Source organism: Anabrus simplex, chromosome 5 (assembly GCF_040414725.1).
Source record: "Anabrus simplex isolate iqAnaSimp1 chromosome 5, ASM4041472v1, whole genome shotgun sequence".
NCBI lineage: Eukaryota > Metazoa > Arthropoda > Insecta > Orthoptera > Tettigoniidae > Anabrus > Anabrus simplex.
Window position 1 is genome coordinate 254,230,990 of NC_090269.1, and position 24,680 is coordinate 254,255,669.

At 39.0% G+C, this 24,680-nt stretch overlaps 1 protein-coding gene across 1 annotated transcript in view; it reads left to right on the plus strand.

Annotated features, from left to right (window-relative positions):
• Syx17 (syntaxin 17) overlaps positions 1–23,779 on the plus strand; it is a 72,041-nt gene extending 48,262 nt beyond the window's left edge. The window contains exon 5 of the mRNA XM_067148484.2: positions 23,141–23,779. Coding sequence (XP_067004585.2) covers positions 23,141–23,316 — 176 coding nt within the window. The 3' untranslated portion in view covers positions 23,317–23,779. The remainder of the gene's footprint in view (positions 1–23,140) is intronic.
• Positions 23,780–24,680: the final 901 nt, after the last annotated feature.

A 24,680-nucleotide genomic window follows, 5' to 3' on the forward strand; every position in this document is an offset into this window, starting at 1 on the left:
ATGGGAAACCATGGAATGTTAATTGTTTCTATTTGCGTGGCAATTTGCGGGCAAGCCACATATAGTTTATATGATATCCATGTGTCCCAAGGTAATAACTTTCGTCTCCTCAAGTGAGAAGCTTAGGGTCGAACAGTTACACTATCGGTGTGACTGACTTCATTAGATATTTATAACACTGGTGTATTTACTTAAGTACGTAGAAATTCTTTGTCATGTTTGGAACTATAGTGTATCTTCTTCTTCTTTTCTTCATGGGGCCTCTAAATATTAGTTCCTAATTAGCGTCGACCTCTAAGATCTTTTGCTACCATGTTTTTCCTTCATTCCCCCTACCATAGGTATACCTGCTTCCTTCACAAACCTGCATGTTTAGTGTAGGTATACTTCCGCTAGATAGTACCACAAATATAAAAATTATTGAATGTATTTGTTTGATCCAACATTTCGTAACTATTACAAATGATCAAGGAAATACGCTATGCATAAAAGAGACTACTATAATTATCAAGAATTATAATTCTCAGGGCTTGTCACTCATGTCGCACATCATATAATGAATCTGATTACAAATGTTGAGAAATTTTTTCAAGTCATGGGCGCACCATCTTGACAATTGTTTACAGTATATAGGTTGTTTTCGTGGTTACAATGATCGTAAAAGTGGACCAAATATCGGCACTAATAACATCAGTGATCCTACTACTCCATGATTTGATAGAAAATAGTTTAAACTATGGGTAACAGACTCCGCAAAATGCTGAAATCTAAGCCAGTGCGTAAAAACAGAGGCCCGTCGGCAACCGCTGGTAGCTGTGCTACGGAGATCTCCGGGGCTATTATTTTTATACTTCACTCCCTTTCCATTCCCGGCCAAAGGAGTGCTATGAGCGTCATACTCAACAATTTATTTTTTCCAGATAGTAAGTCATATTTGTATCAATTTTGGTTGGCATCTATGCCCAAACGTTCATTCATAATCTAGCTGATGTACAGTAGAATCCTGGAGCTGACATTGCCATGGTTACGACCGTTGTTTCTTTAACCGATTCCTAGAGCGGGGGTAGTGTGGTTCCAATATCTCCATAACGGTTGGTTTTAGGGCCTTAAAACATGGTTTTCGGGCTCGAAGGGTTTACCCAGTTTTGTTCTTTGCGCCAAGGGGCTTAAAATGAGCTTGGTCTCGTCCTTGTACGACAAATGCAATTTCGTCTATATTAGCCTATTATTTTAATATTTTTATATCTCCCTCCGTCACCCCACCTAGAATTGTTTTGAAAATAAAATACAGCCCGTGTTACTGGTAATGTAGCTTTCTATAGGTGAAGTAATTTTTAAAATCGGTTCAGTAGTTTTTGAGTCTATCCATTCCAAACAAATTTAAACATTTTTTCTCTTTATAATATTAGTATGGAAGTATAGATTACATCCCTACACATACGGTTGCCGTCAGGAAGGGCATCCAGCCGTAAAACATTGTCAAATCCACATGTGCGACACAGTTCGCACCCTCCACCTCACAAGTGTGGACAAAGCGATAGTAGAAGAAGATACTCATTTTAAAATTCACCAGCTTTTTTTATCCTTTTCACCCCCTTAAGTGCATTTTCCAAAAAGAGTGTGTTCATTTTTAAAGGAGATTCCAAATACCAATTTTAAAGTCTGTAACATCTTCATTTTTTAAGATATATGTATCCTCATATAAATAATTCAACTCCTTCCTCACTTCTTTTCACACCCCACACCCTTAAGTGGATTTTCTGAAAACGAATATTTGTGTTCTTTTATTTTTAAAGGGGATTCCAAATATCAATTTTCATGTCTGTAACATGTTAGGTTTTATTGATTTATTGTAGATAATTTCACTGCTGTAGAATCCTGGAGCTGACGTTGCCATGGTTACGGCAGTTCGTTACTTTATCCAGTTCCTAGTGCAGGGGTGGTCTGGTGCCAATACCTCCGTAACGGTTCGTTTTAGGGCATTAAAAATGGTTTTTGGGCCCGTAGGGCTTACCGAGTTTTGTTTTTGCGTTAAGAGGATTAAATTGATGTTTGTCTTGTCCTTATACGACAAATTTGATGTTTTGCCTATATTAGCCTATTATTTTTATACCTCCCCCCCGTACCCCCCATCTCGAATTGTTTTGAAAATAAAATACAGCCCATGTTACTCACTTGCAATGTAGCTTTCTATAGATGAAGTAATTTTTAAAATCGGTTCAGTAGTTTTGAGTCTATTCGTTACAAACAAACAAATTTTTCCTCTTTATAATATTAGTATAGATAATATAAGTACAGGAAAGAAACAAATGAGTGTAAAATCAAGTCAGAGAGAGAGGAGAATAAGAAAGGAACGTATATAATAGGATGAACACAATGGCAGTTCGGTGTGGGAAGAGGTAGCTACAGAAATGGGAGACGAGTACAAACACGGAAACACAAAAGGTCAATGGCAATCTCCACATCTTCATACACAGCTGTCTTCAAATACACTGGCGGAAAATAATATCCAAACACCATGAAATAAGGAATGTAGAATACGGAAAGTTTGATAATATATTTGTCGAGGGAACATACTTAATTGATTAAAGGTACAAAACTACAGGTTAATATCAGTGCGAGAAAAGCCATTGCAAATATGTCATGCTGGTCCATTAATAACTGGTGTAATTGCCTGACTGTTGAATCCAGGCATGCAAATGTTCATGCATTGTGTCATTCAGGTGATGGATGTCAACTTATGAGATGGAGTTCCATGCCTGTTGCACTTGGTTGGTCAATACAGGGATGGTGAATGCCGGTTGTGGATGACACTGGAGTTGTCATCCAATGATGTCCCATACATGCTCCGGGGGATCGAGCAGGCCAAGGCAACACATCAACACTCTGTAGATCACGTTGGGTTACAACAGCGGCATGGGGGCGTGCATTATCATGCTGGAAAACATCTCCGGAAATGCTTTTCATGAATGGCAGCACTACGGGTCGAATCACCAGATGGACGTACACATCTGCAGTCAAGTTGCGTGGGATAACCATGAGAGTGCTCCTGCTGTCATTGAAAATTGCTCCCCAGATCAGAACTCCCAGTGTACGTCCATTGTGTCGACGCCACAGACAGGTGGAATGCAGGCGCTCACTGCTGCAAAACGTGTTATATCCAGATGTTTTTTGCAAATAACATGTGTTTTATTAGTTATATTTTGCAGCAACACTCTCCAATATCATTTCGTTTCATCTATCAGTCATTAATCATTGCCCCAGAGAAGTGCGACAGGCTTCGGCAGCCGGCACAATTCCTATCCTCGCCGCTAGATAGGGGCTTCATTCATTCCATTCCTTACCCAGTCGAATGACTGGAAACAGGCTGTGGATTTTCACTTTGTGGAGATTTTGCGGTATAACGAAGATGAATGTTTACAGTTTAGTTACAAAATTTCAACCTCTTATGTTTGTTCCATAACAAATGACAGTTTTTTGCGCTTCCTGAAAAACTTGTTTGTCTGCACATAATCGGTTTTGCAACTGGACAACTCAAGTGATAATATAATGGTAGTAAAAACAATAATAGATAAATATATTAAGAAGAAAAGAGGCAAGATGTACATTGCGACAATCGATTTAGAGAAACCGTTCAATTTGGTGAATTGGGGCAGATTGGAGTATCAGTGAAAATGATAAAAGAGCAATTGATAACATGTATTTGGGATTTAAATGTTCTATCAAAGTAAAAGATGTGGTAATGGGGGAGTTAATATCAAAATTTTGTCTTAAACAAGGGTGTAAACTGTCACGTATATTATTTTTATTATTTATTAATGATATCTTTCAGTCGAAAGGATTTGAAAAAGGAGCTTCTCCATGATACGAAAATCAAGATATTTCAGTCCAATCTTTACTGGCGATATCCTTCTACTCACATTAACCCCTGTTAAAATGCAAAATAATATTAATGAGATAGAAAACTATTGTAAAGAGTGGAATCTAAAGGTTAATCTACAGGAAACCAGAGTAATGGTTTTTAAAAGGGGTGTCAAGCTTTCTGAGAGTGAACAGTGGTAGATGGGTAACATAAAGTTAGAAGTGGTAAAAAAAATTAATATTAAGGAACAATTAAAAGCAGCAATTGTAGATAGTCAAATCAGATAAAAAGAGCAAAAAAAAAGTGAGTAATTGCTTTGGCTAGTAGGTTCAAGTTATTGATGTTATGCCACGGCTGGTGTCATGTGAAGATGCAAGAAGCTCCACTTAAGGGATGTGCAAGTTCGACGAGTCTGTTCACAGTACCGCACCGTTTAGACTGGCTGACATATGAGAGCGCATATTCAACCATTACTTAAAACTATACCATACTATAATATTAAACTTAACCTGTGAATGAGGATTCCGAGATAATTCTATTCCTTGGAAGGATATTCTGTTTTAATGAATATCATCTCATGAAACATAATTTCAAAATTAATTGAAACAGCAACATAAATGGATGTCTAATTAAACTTGAATATAATTATTAATTGTAAACGTCCAAAGTCCCTAACCTTTTGTTGGTTATAATATGTCACAATAGCAAACTTTCACAATATAATTGAAACCTGTTGGCTTCGCTATTAACTTTAAATTCCAACAAATCGAAAGAAACCAATGTACGAGTTGCTGAAGGTTTAATTTACGTTACAAATCCATTATCCACATCATTTATTTTCTGGTTAATAAAATGAAATTAGAGAAATCTTATTCTTTGGCACTCGTATTCGTTGACCCCAAAAATTCATGTCTTTCAGTATTCCCTTACCTTTTACAGTCATCACTTAATTCAATAAAATCTAAGAAAACAACTTGGGTGCTCCAATAACATGCTCACAACATTGTTGCTTATACCAACATATGATCAAAGAAATCGGATTAAATTATGATCCCTCTCTAATTACTAAGGTTGCATAATAAATTGGAAATCAGCCTTCTTTGAATTTCTGTAACAGCTACATCTAGACAAATTCCTGAAAATAAGGTCACCACTAATAATAATCATTCAAAACTATCGATGATCTGCAACCTCTGGTATTCTCCATAAAAAAATCCTGAAAATCTACACATTGCTTAAAACAAGATCTACACATCTCAACTGCAACATGGTTCACATCTACATGGTGTCATTTATTATCGAAGATTCTATTTTATCCCTTCACATCTGCGCGTGATTCATATATCATATTTTTAGAGTGTACTTTTGTTAATTTTATAGAATGATATTAACCAACTCTAGATGATTTCAGTGAATCGAAACATATCTTGGTAAAATGTAAATAAATGTTGTTCCATTACTTAATAGCATAAAGTCGTTCAAGAAGTTTATTGATAACCTTAGGTTATCGCATGTTTGACGACTATCACATAAATAACTTCAGTGTTCTTTGAAAATCATCATCACAAAAATTACATCCATGCGTAAGTACTTGTCACTCGTTACCAGCATTAAATTCATACGCATGACAAACATCAATCCTTACCTCAATAACATATCACCGGGACGTTTTGAAGACTGCATCATGATATCATTCAATGCATAACCCCAATTAATTATTCTCCATCAAACAACACATTAATCATTCACTTTATTTTGACGATCCTATTTCAAACCTCTCTCATTTCACATGCACGTCATGCTCAATAAATTCTCAGTTCGTCTTCGAAATACTCAAGCACATTATTCTCAAAGACTATCTCATCCTTCATACACATAACATCAATATCAATGCGATAATACTATCATCTTACTCGCGAAAAGCTACGCATGCGATGTGAAAATATGATCTTCGATGACTCCAGTTTACACACATGTTAATTGTCTTATAGTCACCTTCAAATAAAACATACCTATGCAATGAATTACATACTGAGGTTCACTTACGACGACATTATCTTAATAACATGCAGCGACCCTGTCTAAAAATCTCCTGCATAATATCTACTGTTAATCGTTTGGATTCAAAATATAGCACGTGACAGATTATAATTTCTCCTGGATTATTCATGATGAAAATCACAACATTCCCTGTCTATTATGAAATAATGATTGACGACCATACGGTATCACTCAAGTGGTTTACCTATACATGTCACATTCTGACACCATAAATTGATTCTACACTACTTTAAGCAATTATATAGTAGAATAGACGAAAGACATTTAATTTTGGTACTTATCGAACTGATGGCTTCGGGAAGATGACATCTCAACATTCTCCAGGTGCCTCAGGACCACTTCCCGAGTTTAACTCATTATCTGGCAGTTAGGCATCATATAATAATCTTTCATCGCTTTTGGTTGTGGTACCATACACAACCATTAACCCGACTCAAGGGAGATAGGGCCACCTTCCCTATTCTCCACTTGAGTAATTCCTGCCTGGTGCATCCACGTTGAGGGGGTGGGCATCCTCTACTCCAGTAGGCCGGTGTAAAAGGATGGCTAATTTCAGGTGGGGACCCAGTTCCACGGGGTATAACGTGGAACCCATGTCCTGGGTTACGGGTGAAGACCTTAATGGCGGATGCAGCAGAGAAGGAGACCTTCGGAATGGTGGAAGAGGCGGATGAGGCAACCCATCCTCACTGGGGTTAATTAGTTGAGGACGTAAGGCGGGGTAGACGGGACCCCTTAGTTATGGCGAAGACAACCTGTCTAGGAGTAGGATGCTCCAAAATCAATGTCCCCAGCCAGTGGATAGGGTTGAGTGTGGGGTTAACGGCCTCACCTTGTAAAAGAAGCATTGTTCAGAAGACTTCTACGAGAAAACCGGACAGAAATCAAAGACGACAAAAGCTTAGGAAAACGACACGAGTAAGGAAAGCGGATATAAACATGGCGACATGGAATGTAAGAACAATGTTGAAACCGGGAAAAATGCAAGAAATAGTAAATGAAACAAAAAGATTTGGATACGACTTAGTAGCGATTCAGGAAATAAGATGGAAAAGGCAAAGATGTATTGAAAAGAAAGATTATAACCTCTATTACAGTGGGATGGAAGAAAGAACAGGACAGTTCTGTACGGGATTTATAGTACATGGGAAATTGAAGAAGAGTGTAATAGGATTTGAACCGATCTCAGATAGAATATGTAAGCTTCGGATTAAGGGGAAGTTTAGGAACATAACTGTTATATCAGCACATGCACCAATTGAAGATGCGGTTGAGGAAAGGAAGGAACAATTTTATGATGAGTTAGTACAAACCGTTGAAGAGGGACCAAGATATGACATGATTATTATTTTAGGAGATTTTAATGTCAGAGTGGGAAAGGAATAGTGTATGAGACCAATAGCAGGGAAATATACACTGCATGAAGAATCAAATGAGAATGGTTTTCACTTGGGACAGTTTGCAACTACGAGTGGTCTTATAATTAAAAGCACCTGCTTTAATCATAAGAAAATACATAAAGGAACGTGAAAGATGCCAGGAAGCACAGTTGTAAATCAAATAGATTATGACCAGGCGAGTTGGCCGTGCGCGTAGAGGCGCGCTGCTGTGAGCTTGCATCCAGGAGATAGTAGGTTCGAATCCCACTATCGGCAGCCCTGAAGATGGTTTTCCGTGGTTTCCCATTTTCACACCAGGCAAATGCTGGGGCTGTACCTTAATTAAGGCCACGGCCGCTTCCTTCCAACTCCTAGGCCTTTCCTATCCCATCGTCGCCATAAGACCTATCTGTGTCGGCGCGACGTAAAGCCCCTAGCAAATAGATTATGTACTAGTGACTATGAGGCATGCAGCATCCATTATTGACGTAAGGACATGCAGAGGGCCGAACTGTGATTCTGATCATTATTTAGTAAAAGCAATAGTGAGACAAAAATTGGCAATAGGACAGAGGAGACAACCTACGGAAAGAAGAAAATGGAATTTGGAAAAAACTACAACAACCAGAAGGAAAACAAGAATTCCAGTCAAAAATGAATAATACTTTACAGATGATTGGACAAATATCTGGAATAGAGGAAAAGTGGGCAAAAGTTCAAAGGTGCGTACAAAATGCGGCACAAGAAACACTGGGTATAGCTAAAAAGAAAATAAATATTTGGTTTGATATGGAGTGTGAGGAAGCGATTTGAAGGAAGAATGCAGCAAAAGCAAAAATGTTAGAGAGATACAAGGTCAAATAGGGAAAATTGTGAGAAATGCATACGTGAAGCTAATAACATCTGTAAGAAGAAGAAAAGAGAGATGATTAAGAAGAAACTAGAGAGTATAGAGACACAAAGGTTACAGAAGAGGACAAAGGAATTCTATAATGAAATGAATTATTTCAGGAAGGGGTATAAGCCAAGATTGAATGGCTGTAAGAATAAAGAAGGTAAGCTATTACAGAATGAAGAGGAAATAGGTGAAAGATGGACCAAATACTTCTAAGAGCTGCTTAACAAGGAAAGAGAAGAGTTGGAAGAAAGTGAAAGGCACATGGAGCAGAGTGGGCCAGATTAATGGATAAATGCCCCCACATTGAAAGATGTAGAAAATGCTATTGCAAAATGAAATAACCATAAAGCAGCAGGAGAAGACAAAATAACAAGTGAACTGATTAAAAATAGTAGCAAAGAAATGCTACAAGAGATACATGAACTGATTATTAAGATTTGGGAGGAAGAACGGATACCTGATGAGTGGAATTCAGGAATAATTTTCCCAATATATAAGAAGGGAAATAAATACGAATGCACTAATTATAGGGGAATTACATTACTGAATGTCATCTATAAAGTATTTTCAAATATCCTATTACAATATCTGACTCCATATGCTGAAGAGAGATTGGATGAAGTATAGTGTGACTTCAGGCAAAATAGAAGCACAGTAGATCAAATATTTGTGGTACGTCAAACAATGGAAAAATGCTACGAGCATAATATAGATCTACATATGTTTTTTTGTAGATTTTAGACAAGCATTTGACAGTATATACAAGGATATGTAAGGATTTAAAAGTTGAACAGACTTATTAATTAAACTTCTACCCATATGAATATATGGAGACAGTAGAAATACCACAGAAACTGATGAGGATGTTCAGAATCACTTTAGGAGAAGTAAGGGCAAAGGTGATGGTGGATGGAAGAATTGGAAATGAGTTTGCTCTTAATACAGGAGTCAGACAAGGTAATGCACTCTCAGCTACTTTGTTTAATCTGGCAATTAACCAAGTCCTTGAAAAAATAATGGATACCGGAAATATTGTATATAAATCTAAACAAATTTGTGCATATGCAGATGATGTAGTATTAATGGCCAAGAATGATAGATATTTGAAGGAAATGTTTCTTGAAATGGAGGAAGCAGGAAAACGGATAGGATTGGAGGTGAATGACAATAAATCCAAGTATATGCATGTGACTGTTATAGGGGGCAGAAGAAGTCAAGATAATCTGACAAATGGGCATAATTTTGAGAATGTATGAAGTTTTGAGTATTTGGGAACCATGTTGACAAACAATAATAGAATAAGTGAGGAGATACATCGTAGAATAATAGCTGGAAACAAGGCCTATTATGCAAACCTTACATTATTTAAATCTCGTATATTGTCTAAACCTACAAAATTCAAAATATATAAGACCCTTATTAGACCTGTAGTGACATATGGCTCAGAAGTCTGGAACCTGTAGTTGATGATGCAAATAAATTAAGAATATTTGAAAGAAAGATTATTAGACGAATATATGGTCCAATTCAAGACCAGAATGGTTGGAGGATAAGGACGAATGCTGAAATACAGAACATATTAGACCAGGAAGATATAGTTAGATTTATTAAGGCACAGAGACTGCGATGGCTTGGCCATGTGGAAAGAATGGAGGAAGATCGAATGCCAAGAAAAGTAGTTAAATCCCGAATAGATAAGAGACGGCGACAAGGAAGGCCCCGTTATAGATGGGCCAAGGCTCACACAGGGCTGTAGCGCCGGATAAGTAAGGAAGTAATAATCTTTCATCATGCGTGGTGACATCGTAGTACCTGAAACTTGTAATATGAAATTAGCACAATGTCGTATACATAAATAACATTGACAATATACTGAGTTAACACTCGCCTTATTACTTGAGAGAATAAGATATATCTTTATCCCTTTACAATAAATAATCTGTACTATTTGTACAATATTTATTCAATTAAAATCAGTTTTTGATTTAGCTTCTTCCTATCCGTGTGCGATGCTTCTGATGTCCTCTAAAATCTTTTTTATTATCCGCATTGTTCTCTCAAAACAAAATCCAGTTCTAAAATACAATAATAAAAGTTGGTTTGCATTTCATAGATCTTCCGAATTCTGTAGCCTGTAATCTCCCTTCCAGATGATTTTGACGTTTAACGCATAATCTCTTTGATGCAGATCGCTCTTGTAATTACTGATTTTGGCAAAGGAACATATTTAACAATTTGTCGCCTTCACAGCTCGATATACCAATCGACTATCTCATAGTAGGTCTCGATTCTCGAATTATATCATAATAGATAGACAATGTATGACCATCATATGTGAATTGAACTTGGCCCGTTTGATCCAACCTGTTACCGAGTTTTGGTGGTAGGTAGAGGTGTAAGAAGGTGCGGGCGTGAATGGGTCTCAAACTACTGAATCAAAGTTAATGTAAAAGTTAACCAGGTTATATTTCCTTTTCAATATTAAGTAATAACAAAGAACAGGTACTTAGTAGCCGAAACACAATTTGAAATGTACAATTACAGGGATTACAGAGTTTGGGCTTCGAGCCCTGAGTTCACAATTTTTGAGCAACTAGTCCAACTTTCCGATATACAAATTTTAACAAAGGGGCAGAAGACCCCAATCAAACCCTGGAGCACTTGCTCCAAATTACACAGTAAAGCCTCCTCGAGGCATACAACACTCCGTTTCCAAAAGAGCCACACACTTTTTAATTTAAGCCTCTCCTAGGCCACACCAAACTCCACCTTCAAGTTGTCCACAACGGACATAAACACAGGGGTAAAATACCCAATCTACTGAGGTCTATTAAATGAAAAGCAGGTTAATTGAATGACCTCTAAAACAATTTGAGAGGAGGCGAACTTGCACTCCTAATACACTTTGATTTTTAAAACCTACTTTGGCACTAGGCCGTTATTACAAGGGCTAATCCCATACTCCAGAGGTGACTTAATAGCAATTTACATTACATTACGGAAGAATTGGTTGAGAGAATAAGTTCACCTCAAGACGATGTGAGTGGGAGCTCGAGAGGGTTAAGCACTCTCTATCCCGATATGTCGTTTTAAAATAGAATAGATACCAGTTGTTTTTACATTTTAGGAAAAGGTTACATGGTTGAACGCTTAGAACCCGCCCCGAAAGTTAAACTGCTGAGCAAGAAAAGAAAGAATTTATTAATCGGCCATTACCTTATTGTTGACCGCCGCCGAGGAAAGAGGCGCTTCCCGCCTCCTGCTATGTACTTAATACTCTGAAAGATGGAACAGAAGTGGCCCGGAGACCCTAAAATCAGCAGTTTATATACTCTCGCGGAAGTTTCTAGGCGTTAGGGGAATGAAAACACCCGCCCACAATGTTTTTATTGGATAGGACCCCGCAACAGATACAAGTTGGGGGAAGATACACCAGATTGGTCAGAAATTACTAAAAGAAATTCGGGATTGGATAAATCTAAAACAAGGGGAAAAAGAGGGGTATACAGCCAACTTAAACAATAACAGAAAGAAATTTAACAAGAAACAAACTTTTGGAATAAAATTTTCTCCAACAAAATAGTTCTTTGACTCTGCACTAGGGTGCGCTATTGTTGATCTTCAGTAGTGTCCTCTAGAAGAGAAAGTTCACACTTCTTACTTCAAGCGAAACAAAAACACATCAAAAGTGACACAGTTCAAAAACTCAAAATTTTCCACGTGGTGACATCTTCTGAGAAAGTAGAGAATTAATAGAGTAGATAAAGTTCAACCTTCCTCCAGAAGAGGAGTTTCAACTGGCGCAACTTTTAAATAAACGGTGTAGAGGTGTACCGCCCGGTACAGACCTCCCCCCCCAAAAGTTCCTCCAGGGGTGACACATGAAATCAGTTTGAAACAAAGTCCAAGTAATGATGTTGATACGAAGATAGATAGCAGAAACATTTACAAGATTTCTTAATTCAGTTTCAAAATGTTGTTGTTGCAGGTGAATGAAAGTCTTTAAGTTTGTAGAATTTGAATTTCTGAAGATAAACTTTTAATACTTAGAAGTGAAGAAAAATTTTTTGCACGGTCCACCAAATATTGCTGTTGAATTCCCAAATGTAGTTATCTCTTATAGTAACTGTCCATGTAGTTGATGTTGATGAAGTTGGATGGCCGGACCGGCCGTTGCAGCTTGCGTCCAAAAGGAGGCCGCTCGGACCCCTCAAGTACCCTGAGATACCGCTCGCCCGCACTATGAGGGGAGCAGAGGTGTTGAAGCACGCCGCGCCCGCGGTGAACATATACAGGCTGCGGGCCAGTAGCAGGTCGTGCGCCGCACATCAGCCTTGGCCGGGAGGAGAGTTCCGGCTCGCCGTGCACATGTCGTCCTCGCTGGAGAGGAGGGGGCCCATCCCCCTCCCCAGTCGCTGCACGGCGCTGCGCGGCTGCAGGGGCGCTGAAACATTAAAGCTAGGCGGCAGAATTGTGTTGGACTATCATCTTCTTTGAGGGTACAGGCTTGTGGAGAGGTTGAGGGGCCAGCGGCGTGTAGATATCCATGGCATTTACTATTATGAAGCCACAGTGTAAGGTGGAGCAGGAGACGGGAGCGTGGTAATGGCCGTGGCAAGAACAGGATGGCAGTTTAACGGGTCGGGGCAGATTTTACACAAGGCTTACATCTAAAACCAAAATATTACAGAAGGGGCAGAATGCCTTAAAAGTGAAACTCAAAAAAAAATATAACCTTCATATCCTTTCAAAATGATATGAAGCAAGTTAACACAGAAATTACACCGGTTTCACCTGGGACAGGTGAACTCTAAATATCCTCTCGGTGGCTGGATTACTTAGCAATAAGGTAACCGGCGTAAGAAAATCGAGAATGATACAAGGCCCATGAAATCTGGGGGCAAGCTTGCCCGCGGGAACAAAATTTTTGATCATAACCTGGTCACCTACCTTCAAAGGGGTTGGTCTCCGTCCACGATCATACCTTTCCCTAACCTTTTCATGAGACACTTTAAGATTGGCTTTAGCCTTCTTCCAAAGATCTTTAATGTTGTCCGGATCTATTATCTCGGGTAGAATGTCATTCAGAGACCAGAGGTTAGAGAGCGGCGAGTTGGGAACAAACTTGAACATTAAAGAAGCTGGAGTGAACTTGTGAGATTCATGAACCGCCGAATTCAAAGCAAAAGCTATCCAATGCAGGGACGTGTCCCACCTGGAAGGATCTTCATGATGATAGGCAATGAGTGCGGACCTGAGATTACGGTTAACCCGTTCAGCCAGAGATGGTTGAGGGTAATAAGCAGAAGTGGTTACATGAGAGATGGACAAGTCAAAACAGAATTTACGAAAAAGATTTGATGTGAACGCCTTAGCATTATCAGATACAATATATTGGCACGGACCAAAAGAAGCAAAAATAGAATTTAGACAGGTAATGGTGGACTGAGCGGTAGCCAGCTTAGTCGGAAATAACCAAGAAAATCTGGTAAAACCATCTACACATACAAAGATGAATTTGTTGGCATTTCCCTTCGACTGGGGGAAGGGTCCTACATAATCAGTATACAGGCGTTCCATGGGGCGCGACGCTTGATGAGAAGACAAAAGGCCTACTTTAGTGGACATGGTGGGTTTACTGATCAAACAAGATTTACAAGCTTTTACAAGTTCCCGAATTTCACCGTCCATACCTTTCCATATGAACATTTCACGAATCTTTTCACGAGTCTTAAAGATTCCAAGATGCCCCCCCAATGGGGTCTCATGATAGTATTTGAAGATCATAGGTACAAGAACCGCTGGAACAACAACTTTCATCAACTTATCATGCCTCGAAGGGCAACATAGAACACCATTCCTCAGAACATAAGGGACAGCATGTTCCCCAGAAGAAAGGGTTTCCATTATCGGAGCCAGCGTCGGATCTTCACGTTGGTATTTCTCAATATCCCTAAAAAGCATGGGAGCATCTGTTAAGATGGCATTAACACCAAATAGTATGGACTCGGAAGGTGATGAACTGTCGACCGGTTCGTGGGTCTCTACGTCGTTATGAAACATACGGCTGAGTCCATCAGCAACAACATTTTCGGTACCTCTGATATGTCTAACATCAAACTGGAAGGCGGAAATACGAATAGCCCAGCGGGCTATACGACCAGTACGACGCGGCCTACCTAAGACCCAGCTTAAGGCTTGATTATCTGTCTCCAGGTCGAATTTAACGTGTTCCAGATAGAGACGGAACTTTTCTAAGGCAAATAAGACTGCCAAACCTTCGAGCTCATAGATGGAATACTTGGCTTCTTGAGCCGACAATGTCCTAGACGCATAGGCGATGGGTCGCCTCCCTAGTTCAGTCTCTTGAAGAAGGACTGCAGCTACTGCTGACGACGACGCGTCGGTTTGGACGATGAATTTCTTCGAGAAATCAGGCATAGCAAGTACAGGGGCATTACAAAGAGCTAATTTAAGGTCTTCAAAAGCGGCCTGTTGAGAAGGTCCCCACTCGAATTTGATGCCTTTCCTACGAAGAAGGTTTAAGGGCGCCGCTCTATTAGCAAAGTTAGGAATGAACTTTCTGAAGAAATTCACCATACCAATGAACCTGGCGATACCTTTAATGTCCTTGGGAGGTTTAAAATCACGGATGGCCTGTGTTCTAGAATGATCGACTGCTACACCATCGGGTGACACAATATGCCCTAGGAATGACATAGAGGGCTTAGCAAAGGCAACCTTGGACAACTTAACAGTTAACCCAGCCTTACGAAGGCGATCGAGAACTTCTCGCAGATGATCTAGGTGTTCTTCAAAAGTCTCTGAAAATACTACGACATCATCTAAGTAGTGATATAAGTACTCGAATTTGATGTCGGAGAAGACCCTATCTAGTAGCCTAGTGAGCACAGCTGCCCCCGTGGGGAGCCCGAAAGGCACGCGGTTGTATTCGTATAAATTCCAGTCCGTGGCAAACGCTGTAAGGTGTTTAGACTCTTCGGCAAGGGGAATTTGATTATAGGCCTGATTTAAGTCCAAGATGGTGAAGAACTTGGCCTTACGAAACCATGAAAAGCAAGAATGAAGGTCGGGAAGGGGCACAGATTGCAACACCACCTTCCGAATGAGAGCCCTGTAATCAATGACAGGCCTGAAGCCTCCTTGGGGTTTCGGGACTAGAAAAATAGGCGAAGAATACGCTGACTTAGAGGGCCTAATAATACCGTCCTTCAACATCTGATCGATGATTTCCTTCAGAGCCTTCATTTTAGGGGGAGATAGCCTATTCGGTGGAAAACGGACAGGAATCGAATCCGTAACCTCAATTTTGTATTCAATAAGGTCAGTGACACCAAGAGTATCAGAGAACACCTCGGGAAACGACTGACACAGTTTGCGAATACTATCAGCCTGCTCCTCAGGTAGATGTCTAAGGTCTAACAACATCTCATCCTGGGTAGGCGAAATAGAAGCACATGACACAGAATTACACTTTAATAGTGGAATTTTACAACTAGAAGCAAATTTGAATGTGCACGACCTAGACTGCAGATCGAGCACAAGACCAGTGTGAGAAATAAAGTCAGCTCCCAATATAATGGGGCAAGACAATTGCTTGGCCACAAACAATTTAACTTTCCATGTAAACTTAAAAACACGAATTTTGACCAGTAAGGAACCTAGAATTTCTAATGGAGATGAATTAGCCGAAACGTATTGAACAGGAGAAGAGACATAGTCAGGAAGTTTACAAACCGTTTTCAATTTAGAATACCATTCAGCCGCAATAATCGAACAAACACTACCTGAATCTAAGAGAGCTGTTATAGGCTCGTTATTTACCTCAATCTTAAGAAAAGGAACAGGTGCGGGGGTATCCGCCGCAATCCTAAGACATTCTTTAGGGCATTCAAAAGATGAACTTGAAGGCTGATCGTTCTCTGCATTTACAATCTGCTTACTAGGGGCTGAGTCTCGGGAAGATTGATTAGTCGACTCAGCCGAAGCCACTAGTCACTTTTTATTATTGGCATAGGTGGAATTTGCACCAGAAGTTGAGCAGGAGGGGGTGCTATTTGAGTTTGGGCAATTCTTGGCGATATGTGAGAAGGCCCCACATTTAAAACAGCCTTGTGCTGAACCAGCTCCATTATTTGCCCTACTACTTTTGACTAATGGACATTTATTGTGAAGATGGTCAGGCGACCCGCAAGCATAACATTTATGGGGCGTGACTGGTCGGCGAGGTGGAGGCCGAGTGTTACTAAAGGAAGGCGGGGGTTTTTTCGCTACACGCAAAGAATCGGCGTATCTAACTCCTTCCGCTGAGACGGCCAACGCTTCAAGTTCAGAGAAAGTTTGCGGGCACGCCGCAAAACACAAGTATGACCTATAAGATGATGAAATGCCTTCCACAATAGCTTGTACAATTTGATCCTCAGGGAAGTGAAGAGCAAACACCCTGGTATAAAACTTAATGTCTTGTATGAAATCAGCCAAGTTTTCATCCAACCTCTGTACTCGATAATAGTACTTTTGAATCAGAGATGACCTCGCGCGGGCGGGAATAAAGTTTGCAAGCAAGTGTGCATGAAAATCTTCAATAGATGACTGTTCAGCTATGGCTCTTACTATTTTGTCGGAGAGAATACCAATAGCATACGGATAGATAATTTGCAAGATTTGACATGGAGACAGAGAAAAAACAAGGGCATGATCCTGAAATTCCACTAGAAATCTTAAAAATGAAATTACGTCACTGGTGGTATTAACAGAAAACTTGGATATACCTCTGAGCAACATTGCCAATGGATGAGGCAAGCTACTAAATCCGGGTGACATAGTAGGTAAAGGTTTCAATGGCAAGGAAGTCAATTCAGAACGGATGTTACTCAATGATGCACGACGTTCAGATTCGTTGTCCAATGGGGCAGGGATAGTTTGAGCAGCAACGGTTATCCTATTAACTTCTCCCTTGGGAGGCGCTTCCTCACTACCTGGATTCACTATAGTGGGTTGATCAGATTTGAGAGGAACTTCCCCAGTTAACAATTGAGTGACCTTACTAGATAACTCGGAAATATTTTCCAGGAGCGTACTAGCTTCCTTCCTCTGAACGTCATTCAGTTTTAGAGACAACAGATCGTTAACCCTATTCGAAAAATGATATAGCCTGCCTTGCACACGCTTAATTTGATTTGGAGACGGATCATTTTCATCAAAAAAACTAACTACAGAAGCTAGCCCAGTAATATTCTCCGTGATCGTGGAAAGAGAGTCGTCAATTTCTTTCTCTCTCAAATTGGGGATGGAAATGGGCAAATCAAGGGACTCTCTAAGCTTGTTAGTGTCTACTGCAACCGTGCCTCCAGATTGTACATTTCTAATAGTCAATTCATAGATCAACTCCTCCTTGCGCAAATAGTTAAGAAGGAGAACATCGCGAGGGCCGGGCATGATGACAGAACAACTTGAAAAAAATCAAAAAATTCCAGCAACTGAGAAAATGGTTAGAGTTCGGAACAAACAATGTTTAGCCGTCAAAAGGGGCTAAATTGAGACCCATTCAACCACGCTCTGCTACCACTTGTTACCGAGTTTTGGTGGTAGGTAGAGGTGTAAGAAGGTGCGGGCGTGAATGGGTCTCAAACTACTGAATCAAAGTTAATGTAAAAGTTAACCAGGTTATATTTCCTTTTCAATATTAAGTAATAACAAAGAACAGGTACTTAGTAGCCGAAACACAATTTGAAATGTACAATTACAGGGATTACAGAGTTTGGGCTTCGAGCCCTGAGTTCACAATTTTTGAGCAACTAGTCCAACTTTCCGATATACAAATTTTAACAAAGGGGCAGAAGACCCCAATCAAACCCTGGAGCACTTGCTCCAAATTACACAGTAAAGCCTCCTCGAGGCATACAACACTCCGTTTCCAAAAGAGCCACACACTCTTTAATTTAAGCCTCTCCTAGGCCACACCAAACTCCACCTTCAAGTTGTCCACAACGGACATAAACACAGGGGTAAAATACCCAATCTACTGAGGTCTATTAAATGAAAAGCAGGTTAATTGAATGACCTCTAAAACAATTTGAGAGGAGGCGAACTTGCACTCCTAATACACTTTGATTTTTAAAACCTACTTTGGCACTAGGCCGTTATTACAAGGGCTAATCCCATACTCCAGAGGTGACTTAATAGCAATTTACATTACATTACGGAAGAATTGGTTGAGAGAATAAGTTCACCTCAAGACGATGTGAGTGGGAGCTCGAGAGGGTTAAGCACTCTCTATCCCGATATGTCGTTTTAAAATAGAATAGATACCAGTTGTTTTTACATTTTAGGAAAAGGTTACATGGTTGAACGCTTAGAACCCGCCCCGAAAGTTAAACTGCTGAGCAAGAAAAGAAAGAATTTATTAATCGGCCATTACCTTATTGTTGACCGCCGCCGAGGAAAGAGGCGCTTCCCGCCTCCTGCTATGTACTTAATACACTGAAAGATGGAACAGAAGTGGCCCGGAGACCCTAAAATCAGCAGTTTATATACTCTCGCGGAAGTTTCTAGGCGTTAGGGGAATGAAAACACCCGCCCACAATGTTTTTATTGGATAGGACCCCGCAACAGATACAAGTTGGGGGAAGATACACCAGATTGGTCAGAAATTACTAAAAGAAATTCGGGATTGGATAAATCTAAAACAAGGGGAAAAAGAGGGGTATACAGCCAACTTAAACAATAACAGAAAGAAATTTAACAAGAAACAAACTTTTGGAATAAAATTTTCTCCAACAAAATAGTTCTTTGACTCCGCACTAGGGTGCGCTATTGTTGATCTTCAGTAGTGTCCTCTAGAAGAGAAAGTTCACACTTCTTACTTCAAGCGAAACAAAAACACATCAAAAGTGACACAGTTCAAAAACTCAAAATTTTCCACGTGGTGACATCTTCTGAGAAAGTAGAGAATTAATAGAGTAGATAAAGTTCAACCTTCCTCCAGAAGAGGAGTTTCAACTGGCGCAACTTTTAAATAAACGGTGTAGAGGTGTACCGCCCGGTACACAACCCATTCCATGGCCTCAGTTACACATTTTCGTCATTGAGATTTCATGCCATCTATTGATATTTGCTCATCTTCTGCTGAAGAAAATACAATATTTATTCAGTATTATCTCATCATGCTATAACATTCCGTTACCGACCATGACATAATACATACCACGGGGTTCTGAGCTTGTGAATTCACCGGTACCTTCAATTCGTTATCTGTTTTATTTACTCAGCTGAGCGAGTTATTTAATTTACTGATGTACCTGGACATATCCTCATGTATGATTTCATTAATTTTACATTACCATAAACTTCCAATGTTCTCTTTAACTCTGATCCAGTGGCCATTGGAAGGTTATAGTACAGAAAATCGTATTTAATTCAGTAGTTAAAGCAAAGGTATTGTATGGAGTGGAAATGTGGAGAGTAGATCATGCAATTGTAGCCTTAGAGGTAGTCATTAGCAAATTTTCCGAAATAATTATGGGATTGCCAAGCTGTACTCCAAATAGTGGAGTGAGAATGATGTGTGAGAGGATGAGTGTACAGGCGGATATTGCCAAACGAATAGTCAGGTATTGTTATCAACAAAGATGAGAAGGTCACCTAACAGGCTGTGGATTTTCATTTCATGATTATTGTTCCGGGGTATCTGTGGAACAGCAGAGGTGAAAGAAGGTGCCGGGGTGAATGGGTCTAACTACCAAATGGAAGTCAATATAAAACTTTAACAAGGTTATATTTCCTAAGTTTTAACAAACAAGAATAACAGCAATAACAACGGTATGGTCAGTTAGAACCAAGACTTATAAAGATCCAAGATTCAACCTTTAAACATTCTTGGGGGAGGACTTAATTCTGAGCTCCTAGTTCAGGGATGGCGAACCTTTTCCAACTAGCGTGTCATTTTAAGTCCGGTTTATTATTCTCAACTGTTGACCGTGTCACTTGTTATTTTGCTTTAAGGAAAATCTACAACCTACAACACCTCCCCCCCCCCCCCCCACCTCCTTCCCTCCCTCATGTTGTCGTAGTTCGTATGCTCAACAATTTAACTAATTTCTAACTCATCACATTTCCTCAAGGAAACCAGAAGAAACAGCTATCCTTGCCTGTAAGATCACATTCATGCTTTCATCAAAACATGCTGCATACATGTGGGAGTTATCCAAATTAGCTTTCAACTGCTCCGAAACTTCTTCTCCCATTTTATAACGATATCCTTGACAGCAGTTCAGCTGGCTGGCATTCCTTTAATTCTGTTAAATATTAGCTGTTAGGGTAGTTTTCAAATAATGTGTCGGACGTCAATAACAAAGTTTCTTTCAAGAGCTCACCATTAGAAATCAGTTTCCCATGTATGCTGTACTATGCAGTGAGACATATGGAAACAGCTGCACTGATATTATTTCTTGGCCGGAAAGAAGATACAAAATAGTTTGTGTAATATTCGATATTTTGTGAAACGAACTCCCTTCTTCATTCGTTTGATATGGAACAAACATTTGAATGATTAGTCTCCAAAACTGTGCTTTAATTTAAATGTGGGGGATACAATTGTTTTCGAACACAGGCAACACATTTTTCTGCAAGTCCGAATTCCCTTGTCCACAGTTCTTGAAATATACGGTCACCACCTTTGTTAAGTTACTGTTCTTTTTGGCACCAAAAACATGTTTGCGATGTCCGTATACAAAACCACCAGAAAACGACGCTATTTCACTTGACTTTCGGACGTATCAGTGTAGCAGTATTGCTATATTGCACGTCCAAATGGAACTAGTATTTAGATTTTCGATATTTATTCCTTATACTTGAAACACTATAAGATATGTATTGTCTGTACTACAAGACGTATATAAAAACATTATGTTCATGTGGCGTGCCACTGAAAACGTGTTCACGTGTCACCCAGTGACACGCGTGGCATAGGTTCGCCATCCCTGTCCTAGTTCAACTTTAACCAAGCAACAATTTGTTTAAAAGGGCAGAAAACCCCTAATACATGGAGCACTTGCTCACAATTAGAATATCAAACCTCTCTGAGGCACTTTTATAACACATGAAAAAAGCTGACATGCTCTCAGTTTTCCACGCCTATTCAAGGCAACGCCAAAAATGTCTTATACTTTCTGGCCTTCCAGGGCCTAGCTTACCAATAGGAACAGGGGTATATCGTACCCAACCTACAGGGCCTTCGAGTAAAAGAAATAACCGTTAAATAAATGGCCCAAACAAAAGGAAGGAGGCGGATACTTGCACTCCTCTATGTAGCTTCTTAAAACCTAAAAGGCACTAGGCCGATGAAACAGGGGCTATTCGCAAACTATGGAGGTGACTCGTATAAGAATTATTTAAGACATTAAGGAAGAGAAGAAAATCAGTTACCAAAACATAGTCACCTCAAACCAATATGAAGGGGAGCTCGAGAGGGTAAATTACTTTCTATCCCCGAATTACAGTTACAGATTTAATTAAGTTTTTACATAAGCCGGCAGAAAATTACATGTTTAGAAAGATAGGTTACATGGTAAAGGTTTCGGACCTTTCCCGCGGGTTAAACTGCTGAGCTAGCAAGAAATAAAGATGTTAACTGGCCATTACCTTGCTGAAGACCTGCTGGCTGATGAAAGAGGTGCTTCCCGCCTCCTGCTTTACTTCCACACACTTAGATGTTAATCGAGTGGCCGAGAGAAGAGAAACTCGACAGTTTATAAACCCTCGGGGAAAGTTCGAGACCTTTCATTAATAATTAAGCCACACCCTCTCTCTTTTATTGGTAGATGAAAGGTTACACACAAAATCGAAGAAGAAGCCTGTGATTGGTTAGAAATTAATTGCAGAAATTCTAGATTGGCTAAATTCAAAACTGGCGGAAAGAAAGATAAATATTGCCAACCCACAGCTGAATGAACGAAATTTAGTAAAGAACAAACTTATGAATACAAAATTTCTTCAAATAAAGTTCCTTCACTTCGCACCAGGGTGCATGATCATAGTTTTTTAGTAGAGAGATCTATGAGAGAATGTCCAAACTTCTTGATGAACAGAAAACAAAACAAGTTGAAATTCACACGGTACTGGCAACTTCATAATTACAAAATTAAGGTAGTGACATCTTGTGAGCAAAAGTTTAAGGAGGTCTAGTTTTAAGTTCAGAGTTTCTCCTGTAGGGGAGTTTTATTGGCTCAAGATTTAAACGTGCGTCGTAGAGGTGTACCTCCCGGTACTATTATTATTATTATTATTATTATTATTATTATTATTATTATTATTATTATTATTATTATTATTATTATTATTATTATTCCAAGCCACACATGGCCTTAGTCTACCTTTTTTGGAGGGAACATTAATCCATTCAGTATATTTATTGCCCCTTCTTATTACCATCGGTTCTATTCATGAGACAGGTGTTATAAACTTTCAGTAAAGTGAGACAGACTTGCTGGATAGTTTCTTAGATTCATATTCCACAAAGTTGTACTGTGGTCTTCCAGTACATTGGAGAAAGGTCATTGATGCTGATATGGACTATTTTTATCTTTACTACATGTTATGTTACAGTATATCTCATGTAGATAAGTCCAAGTCAGCCAGAAACAACAATTATATTTTGAATAGCATAGAGCCAACGACATTAATTATTTGCACCTGACTGGATCTCTCTCTGCTGTCTTGAAGACTGAGTCATGAGCCAAGTTTTTGTCATGAAAGGTTAGGTTGAATTGAGAGTGATTGGCTTCAGCATATCCATTTAATGTGGTCTACTATTCAAGCTGTTTCTACATGTTTCAGCATGCTTATTTGAACCTTGGATTTTCAAAGTTATGAATGTTTACCACTTGTGTATACTGTACTTATTTGCTTTTTCTGTTACAGGATTTACTGGAGGCAGATTACTAAAGAAAAGGCAGGAACAATTTGGCAGTGAAAATGAAGTTGAACTTTTAACCCTGAATCAGGATCGAAATGTCAAGGGCTCAATTTCTCTTCCTACATTAGTAGAAACTGATTCAAAACCAAAAAGTTGCAGTTCTGAAAGCCCAGTTGTATGACGAGTGATAAGTCAAATTCACCTTAAAGGGAGATCGCAATGACATCTTTTAAATAAAGGTATTAAAAATACCAATTAAAAGATGTGGAAGGAAAGCATTCGCTACTACATGACCTGTAGTAGTTTTTCTCTGTTTTATAAATCAAAATCCATTGAGACAAAGTAGGCATACAGTCACAGAAGTTGCATGGATATGACTATTCTTAATGACTTGTACAATTTAAGCTTTATGGTATATTACGCATATATGGAGCATGTGAAAGCTTCCAATTTAGTGGAGGTCAAAATTATGCGTCGAAAAATTGGTAGGTGAAATGCTGACTGTACAGTTTCCGATTGACATAAATTCAGATTTATGAATTTTGATATTCTGTTGAACATTCTGTAAAAATTTACTGTTGTATATTGTATTTGATAACATCTACAGTATCTAATGATTGTATTTTCTTTGTATATACATGATACAGCAGTGTTAATGAAACATATTTGAGTTAATCACCAGTTTGTATGAAGAATGATTTTGTCATACATATTTGCTTGTAGGATAGTTTAAAATTTAATTTCAATTTGAAACCTCTTGTAAATTTTGTTTCAGAACTCTTACATGTAGCCCTATGTGCAGTCATTACAATCAAGGAGAAATACTTCCAGCCTGCACAAGAGTTGTTGACCATAAAGTGGACCTTTTACACACACTTTAATCAAAGCATCATCAAAGCCTAGCATCATTATTTTATGTACTTAATTTACATTAACTTTCCCTTTTCACTTGTTTTATAGTTTATGAATGAAAATAAGTAATTTGCATGGCAATAGGGCCATTCATTCTTTTTTTTTCTTAGCTCTCTCTCTCTCTCTTTAATGTGAATTTGGTTTGTTTGTTTACATTTTCAAAGGAATTGTAATTTGAAGACTGCATAGCTAAACAAACAGTGTATGTTTGTGTGTGTGTGTTTTTTAATTTAATTTTGTCGTATTAACTGACTGGATGTTCAAGAGAAAGAAAGAATCACTAATAGCTTAGTTAAACATTCACAAATCTACCACAAAGCTAAGCCTTTCTTAAACTTTTGTGCTTATATTTTACAATTTTAGTCTAAATCATTGCAGTTAGCTCATGTTTTAGAATGGCTTTGGGGTGGATGTAGTAGCACAATAACACTGTCACCTGCTTCTTACACAGTCACTTATGGTTTGAATTCCATTCAATAAGTACTAGTTTTTTTAAATGAAAGCTTATACTCCTTGCTTCATATATCATGTAATACAGACAGTGATCACAAAACCTTCCCTTCCTGAAGTCTAATTACATAAAACTGAAAGTTCAGTTCTCTGTATAATTCTGTACCATTCTGCTCCTCTCAG